The sequence below is a fragment of the Mangifera indica genome, chromosome 18 (genome assembly GCF_011075055.1).
Source record: "Mangifera indica cultivar Alphonso chromosome 18, CATAS_Mindica_2.1, whole genome shotgun sequence".
NCBI classification, from domain to species: domain Eukaryota; kingdom Viridiplantae; phylum Streptophyta; class Magnoliopsida; order Sapindales; family Anacardiaceae; genus Mangifera; species Mangifera indica.
This window is the reverse complement of record NC_058154.1, coordinates 6,005,924-6,014,179: the sequence shown is the minus strand read 5'-3', so window position 1 is coordinate 6,014,179 and position 8,256 is coordinate 6,005,924. Positions and strand designations below refer to the sequence as shown.

General features: G+C 31.9%; 1 protein-coding gene across 1 annotated transcript; it reads left to right on the top strand.

Annotated features, from left to right (window-relative positions):
• The first annotated feature begins 297 nt into the window (after positions 1-297).
• On the top strand, positions 298-2,048 carry LOC123201273 (UDP-glycosyltransferase 73C25-like). The gene has a single exon (XM_044616700.1). The coding sequence runs from the start codon at positions 487-489 to the stop codon at positions 1,951-1,953; it is 1,467 nt and encodes a 488-aa protein (XP_044472635.1). The 5' UTR covers positions 298-486; the 3' UTR covers positions 1,954-2,048.
• Positions 2,049-8,256: the final 6,208 nt, after the last annotated feature.

Genomic DNA, 8,256 nt, shown 5'->3' with positions numbered 1-8,256 from the left:
AAATAGATATATCTAATATTATAAAATGATTTAAAAGTACTAATTTAAAGTGAGTTTAATATCAAGTGATAATATATTCAATCAAATGGTAGATTTAACAGTTTATGATAGTTGTATTTGAGAGAGTATTAAAAATTAAAGTTTCATATCTAATAAAAATTAATATAAATGAATAATATATAAGTATAATAGATTAAACTTTAATATAAATTAATTGATTTTATATAATATACAATAAACAAATATGTTACGTTCTGCACCACAAGTTGGAGGGCGTTATCCACACAAGTTTGATTTTCAGCCAAGTTTACAGTTCAGCCACTGCTCTGAGCCACGTTATACGTGGACAAACAAAACATGCTCATCTAGAGCCACGTCATATAACCTGGAAGATGACATTCCCTAGCATAATCACTGTAAGTTTTTATATTGACAAGAGGCGAGCCCGATCTAGGCCACAATATCCTCATCTCCTAAATTGGAAACATGGGTTCCCAGTCCTCTCAGCTTCACTTTGTATTGTTACCATTTCTAGCTCAAGGCCATTTAATTCCCATGGTAGACATTGCAAAATTGTTGGCACGGCAAGGTGTGATGGTTACCATTGTCACCACGCCAATCAATGCTGCTAGATTTGAAACATTTCTTGCTCGTGCCATACAATCCGGCCAACAAATACAGTTAATTGAACTCTCGTTTCCGTGCGAAGAAGCTGGATTACCAGAAGGCTTTGAAAATTTTGACCTGGTTACGACAATCGACTTAGCCGCGAACTTCTTTAATGCCACTGGCATGCTTGAATTGCCTTTTGAAAATTTGTTCAGACAGTTAACACCTCGGCCAAGCTGCGTAATTTCTGACATGTGCTACCCTTGGACAACGAAAATCGCTAGCAAGTTCAATGTTCCCAGGATTACTTTCTATGGATTTTCTTGCTTCTGTCACCTGTGCATGTACAACTTGCTGACGTCCAAGGTTCACGAGAATATTACCTCTGACCATGTATACTTCGTCGTTCCTGGCTTGCCTGATAAAATTGAAATGACGAAAGCTCAATTACCAGAAGCCTTACGTGTGAAAAATTTCAGTGAAAAAATTTCTGCATCTGAAATGGCATCGTACGGGGTTGTTATAAATACGTTTGAGGAACTAGAGTCAGCTTATGTTAATGAATACAAGAAAGCAAAAAATGGAAAGGTATGGTGTATTGGCCCTGTTTCAGCATGTAATAAAGACAACGTCGACAAAGTTCACAGAGGCAACAGAGCATCAGTTGATGGATCTGAATTTTTAAAGTGGCTTGATTCTTGGCAACCCAGCTCTGTCATCTATGTTTGTCTTGGAAGTCTTTGTAACTTAGCAACTGCACAACTGATAGACCTTGGCTTGGGCTTAGAAGCATCAAAGAAACCTTTCATTTGGGTTATAAAGGAAGGAATCAAATCAAGAGGGTTAGAGGAGTGGCTTTTAGAAGAAAAGTTTGAGGAAAGAATTAAAAGGAGAGGTCTTTTGATAAGGGGTTGGGCTCCGCAAATACTAATATTGTCACATCCTGCAATTGGAGGATTCTTAACACATTGCGGCTGGAATTCTTTAACAGAAGGGATATCTGCCGGAGTGCCAACGATTACTTGGCCACTTTTCGCAGACCAATTTTGTAATGAGAAGTTAATTGTTCAAGTTCTAAAGATTGGTGTGGAGATTGGGGTGGAAGTTCCACTAACCCTGGGGAAGGAAGAGGAGATTGGAGTGCTGGTAAAGAAAGAAGATGTTGAAAAAGCTGTAAACATACTCATGGATGAAGGAGAGGAAAAAAATGAGAGAAGAAGAAGAGCCACTGAATTTGCAGAGATGGCAAACCGAGCAATAGAAGAAGGCGGATCTTCTTACATCAACATGGCATTATTAATCCAAGACATAATGCAACAAGCCAATTGTTGTAGCCCAAACTAAAGTGTAATTTGCGTTGATATTATGTGTACATTGTTTCTGGTTTATTAGTCCTTACATTTCAGTTTATGAATAAACAGTCAAGTTATTTAGCTATAGTTTCCAGTATTCGGTCCCAGTAAAATTGTTATAAAAGGTATTATCATTCATGTGAAACTGTTACTTTAAGTCGTCGTGTTTTGGGTAAACCAAAATTTGAAATGATTCGTAAGTAAACGTTACTCGAGGGGTTATGAAAACCCTGGGAAATTCGGTCATAAGAATTGAAACGCACTCACAAAATAACTAGGAGCTGTTATCTTAAGAATTATAGTTGAGGTGCAGAGATGAACTGCAAACAACTATCATCAATGATTTAAAAGAGATGGGAACTCGGTTACAAGTGGAATGGATCCGTTTTCCAACCTAGCAAAAAAATGGAGTTTTCTTCCTAATAATCACCATCCAATTCCAGAATCCAGGGACTAATTGTTTAATTTCATTATTTATTAATTTATTTATTTTTTTAGTATCCTTGTTGGGTTTTCTGACTATTTAACAAATTTTCAGCAATATTCAAATCCCCTTAATTCTATCGTCGTCCACCAATTCTTAGCCTAAGATTACTTTCTATGTACACTTGATGTGCAAGTACAACTCATTGAGAAAATGATATGTAAATCTCTTTAACGGAGTAGAACTTTGATTATCTTCAATTTTCTAACGGGTTTCTTAATTTTTATGGACCACATATATTCGTTGTGCATAAACCAACAAAAAAGCATGTGTATGCACTTACATCACAAGCACCTATGTACATTTTAAGATTGAACACTCGATATTGCCATGCGTCGCAAGAAAACAAACTTCAATTTGTTTCTTTTCAAAGCACAGAGGCATACAATCCCACGATAGACATCGTCAAGCTGTCGGCACAACATGACAATATTATCACCATAGCCACCGCACCTCTTGATGAAAAAAAGTATGCAATTATGCAAAAAAATAAGAATAAAAGTATGCATATTTGAATTGTTTTTATAGTATGAATTGATTCGAAGCGTTATCAATTTTTACAACACACTTTGTGTAACTGTATAGTGTTGACTTTTGGTTTTACGAACAAAAAAAGGAAGAGTTTTTTAATCTTTGCGTTCTTTTTGCATTCCTTAATAAATTTACGATAGATTTTGGGACATTATATATATACTCAACTGTCTCCTCAACTACAATGGGTAGTTTATTGGTCATCATAGGTGAATTCAAACCTAACATCTCTCACTCACACATGACGAAAAATCCAAACCAAATACTTATATACAAAAATTTCATGCAATAACATATTTCATAGTTGAACAACCTAAACTTAAGAGCTAATTACTATGCATCTGTTAGAAATTACATACTTATTTCAATCTCAAAAAAATATATAATAATCTATTGTTAGTTTTGTTATTATACCTTATAATTACTTGATAACACCAATCTCTCTAATCCCTCAAAACAAATATTATATTATCTCCCTATGTATCTATAATCAAGTCATATCTCATGTGATTGACAAGATCGGCCTACCAATAGATACATGGAATAAGTCAGTCTTCCGCTTCAACTCAAGGTTCTCAATTTAAATTTAGTTGTTTTTTAAGTCATAGGTAACAAGCTAAAATAGTAAAATACAAAGAATAATAGTAATGAGTATAAAGATACCAACATGAGATAAGCCTAAAAAAGTTTCATACAATGAGGAAGCAAGGATTTATTCACTCACTACCTTTATTAGTCAACTATACACATATGATATGAAACATGTGCTACAGTATATATTCTCCATAAATGTCATACATAAACACTGTATAGATCTGAGTTTAGTCGCTACACCCATTGTCTAACATAAGTTCTTAAATATCTTTGAACATGTAAGTATTAATTAATAAGTAACATTTGACATTTACAAGTTAATTGAATGTGAAAATTCTAAAGCAATCATTGTCAAATATGTTCATCCATGACTTCATTTTGACTTACCATCAAGGCAACATTTCAACTTTAATAATTCTTTCTCTCAAGAAATATATTTTATCTTCGCTCACTTTCCAACGCCAAAGGCATTTACTTATGTAAGTAAACCAATCTATAACTTGTATAACATTTTAACCTTATTAAACTTCCAAAAAATGAAGTGTATATTGTGAAATGCCAAGAATTCCATAATTGGAATTCAAAAATAAAATAAACTTGTATTCATAGTTTTTGATGTTTTGTCACAAGTATAATATATATGCGCAACAACATATCAATTACAATCAATGCAATCTAAGAGATTTAACATATGCAAGATATACATCTCTTAGAATATGTTTGGTCAAAGGATCAACAATCATATAATCCATAGAAATATATTGTACACTTACTTCCCTTTTTACAATGATGTCTGTTACAAAATTGTATCAAGTGTTAATATATTTGTTTCTACTATAAAATTTGGAATCTTTTGAAAAAAGTTATTGCAACTTGATCATCGCAATGGAAACTATTGGTCAAACCATATTGTCCTGTATACCTAAATTCATAAAAAAACTTCTTAACCAAAATACTTTTTGCACAACCGTTGAATAGGCTATAAATTCAACTTTTATTATGCATAAGACTATGTATATCTACTTCTTACAACTCTAAGATATGACAACCTTTTAGAGTAAGAATGCATAATTAGAAGTGTATTTTCGTTGGTCTAAATTACCTCCCTAATTAGCATTTGAATAGCTAACGAAACACAAATTTGATCTTTAATAACATAAACAATGATCTCTAGTGCCTTTTATATATATCAAAATCCTTTTGATAACATTTTAGTGTTTTTTTTTTCTAGAATTTGATTAATATTGACTACCCAACCTGACAACAAAGCCAATGTCTAGGCATATACATGTCATAGCATACATAAGGCTTCTAATTGTATTTGAATATTTGGACTTTTTTTTTTCATCTTAAGTTTTGGGACACATTTCTTGGCTCCATGATTCACTTTTTAACATAGGAGTTTAAACATTTTCTAGTTTGTCATATTGAATCATTTTATAATCTTTTGAACATAATGCTCTTGTAATGGAGTTGAAAGTTTCTTTGAATGATAATTCTTGATTTCAATTCCTAATATGCAAAATTTGCCTCACCCATATATTTCATGTCAAAATTCATAAACAACCAACCCTTAATGGTCATTATATACTCCAAATCGTTTCCAACTATTTATACATCATTTACATATAAAGATAGAATAGTAAACTTATCATCAAATTTTTTCACATAAACACAATGGTCTTGATCATTAATTTTAAAATCATAAGATATTATAGCTTCATTAAAATCTTAAATACCATTTTGGGGATGACTATTTTAGGTTATATATTGATCTTTTAAGCTTACATACTTTGTGCTTCTGACCTTTAACGACAAAACCAACAAGTTGTTTCATGTAGATTACTTCATCAAGCTCTCCATTAAGGAAAGTTGTCTTGATATCCACTTGATAAAACTCTAAATATAAATGTTCAACAATACCTAGAATCAAACGACTGAAATAAACTTTATAGCTAGTGAAAATGTTTTTTTATAATTTATGCCTTTTTGTTGGGTATAGCTTTTCGCTTAAGACAAGTTTTGTATCCATTTATTGAGCCATCCACTTTATGTTTTATTTTGAGAACCCACTTTGTTCAATGGGTTTTCATTTCGACAGCGAGTCAACCAAATTTCAAACTTGGTTTGTTTTCATGGGTTCCACCTCTTCCTCCAATGCTTCCTTCATTTTTCTTTATTAGGAGATGAGAGGGCTTCTTTTATGGTGAGAAGTGGTAATAAAAACCTCATTTTCAATTTTAAAACATTGCTTACATGAAGTCCATTTTCAATATCACCCTTATTATGGAAAACATCTTCTATGAATGTAATGTCTCTTGATTCAATTTTAGTTAATTTTCCTTTTGAATCCTCCCAATGAGCACATACCCATTGAAGTGTTTAGAATATCTTATAAAGAAATATTTCTTTCCTCTTGGCTCCAATTTTTCAAACTTATAGGAAAAGTCATGGATAAATGTAGTTGACCACCAAAGTCACAATTGATTTAAATTAGGTTTTCTACCTATCCATAACTCATAAGGAGTGGAAGCAATTTATTTAGAGGCACTCAGTTAAGTATATAGATAATAGTTTGTTAGGGTATATGGCTTAGAGCTAATTGATTTGACTTTTGTAACTGTAATTTTACTTTCATTAATTAATAAAGAATTAATTGTTATCCAATTCACATGTGTGCCATTTTATATAATTATGTGAATAACATGCCCTTAAAATGGTATAATTATGATAAAAGGATCAGACGACTGATCATGAAACCTTATGTACATATTAAGTGACTATTCTAGAAATGTCTATAATCCCAACATTACAATGAACAAGGGCACATATAATGATGATGGGATTATCATAGCATTAAGCAACCTCATAGAAAAGTGGCAATAATTCTCACGTGTCGAGGTTGTTCATAGACACCTTGGTGTAACACATGGGTGCACGTTGTATACGTGTTCATTTAACTGATCTTACCAAAGGATATCTATATGGATGTTTGCTCTAGTGTCTATGAAATAAATCCTTTGAACACCATGAGTGTATGTGAGTCTATGACTTGAGGTTGCCAAATCGTTTCATGTAAGAATTGGTATGGTTTGACACTATCCAATGTACCACCGTAACTGAGGTGTCATAAAGGTAGTGTACGACTATATCATGAGATACATGGAGATTATAGTTGATCAATAAAGGATTTGTTACTCTTGAGCATAGGAGAAGATATCTCATATGAGAATATTAAATGACATTCATGACTACTTAAATCTATGGCCACAGTGAGATAAGGTCATAGCCTAATCTATGTAAGCCATTAATATGTATTAATTCATATTGAGGAGCTATTAAGATAGTATAATACCCTCAGGTATGTTTCAAGAGCATTTATATCTTTTAGTCCTACTTTGAGACATTTCTAGTTTTAAATTTATATGTTGAAATGTATGTGTGTGTGTTATATACAAAGCAATTACAAAGAAAAGAAAAGATATATATATATATATATATATATATATATATATATATATATATATATATATATATATATATTAATAGATTAAAAAGTATGTAAATATATATATAAAAAGAGAAAAGTCAAAAAAATGCAACTTTTACCCTTTTTCCATTATTTTCCCATCTCTTCCAGAAGAAGGCAGTTTTCTTCCTTTCTTTGCTGTGTTTTTGAAGAAAAGTGGGTGATTTGGAAGAGTTTTGGAAGATAAATAAGGAAGGAAAAGAAGAGGAAACACTTTGGAAGCTTTGGTAACCAAAATATCTCCTTCCTTTCCCTTTACCTATGTTTATATATATTGGATGCATGTTATATAAATATGTTAGTGTGTTTTGGTGTTGATTTAAGGTGGTTTTGGTGATAAAGAAAGCAAGACAAAGAGGAAGAAGTCAACTTGCAAAGATTGGCTTGAAACATGGTAAGGGGTATTATCCTTGATATGTTTCATGTTTTATACTTTTGGTTTCTTGGATCTATGTTATAAATGATGATTTTGAAATTGAGAAATGTTGTTTTGCCATTTGGGGTATCTATGTGTGTGATTTTGTTAATGGCAGAGAGTTGGATAATATTTACATTTTTGCCACTGAATTCGTCCCATGTTTTGTCTATCTTATCTGATATATCATGAGTGCTATTATAGCTTGTTGGAAAGATCTTTGAATCTTCTTTTCAATGATATATAGCTTGTATGAATTAGATACCGTTTGGATTGTTAACCTGTATAAACAAAAAAATTGTCTTACCAAATAAACAGTGAAGATAGTTTTTTGTCATTGATTTCATCCCACATTTTGGCTACCTTATCTGATGAATAATGAGTGTTATTATAGCTTGTTGGAAAGATCTTTGAATCCTCTTTCCAATGATATATAGATTGTATGAATTAGAGATCATTTGGACTATTAAATATTGTATGAACCAAAAGACCTGCTTTACCAAATAAACAGTGAAGACAGTTTTTTGCCATTGATTTCATCTCATGTTTTGACTACCTTATCTAATGACTCATGAGTGTTATTATAGTGTTTTGAAAATCTCTTTGAATCCTCTTTTCAATGATATATAACTTGTATGAATTAGAGACCGCTGGGACTGTTAAATTGTATAAAAAGAAGGCTACCCTACCATATGAACAGTCTCGTAAATAGTATTTTATAGTTTTTGCAAAGAAAGAAAGA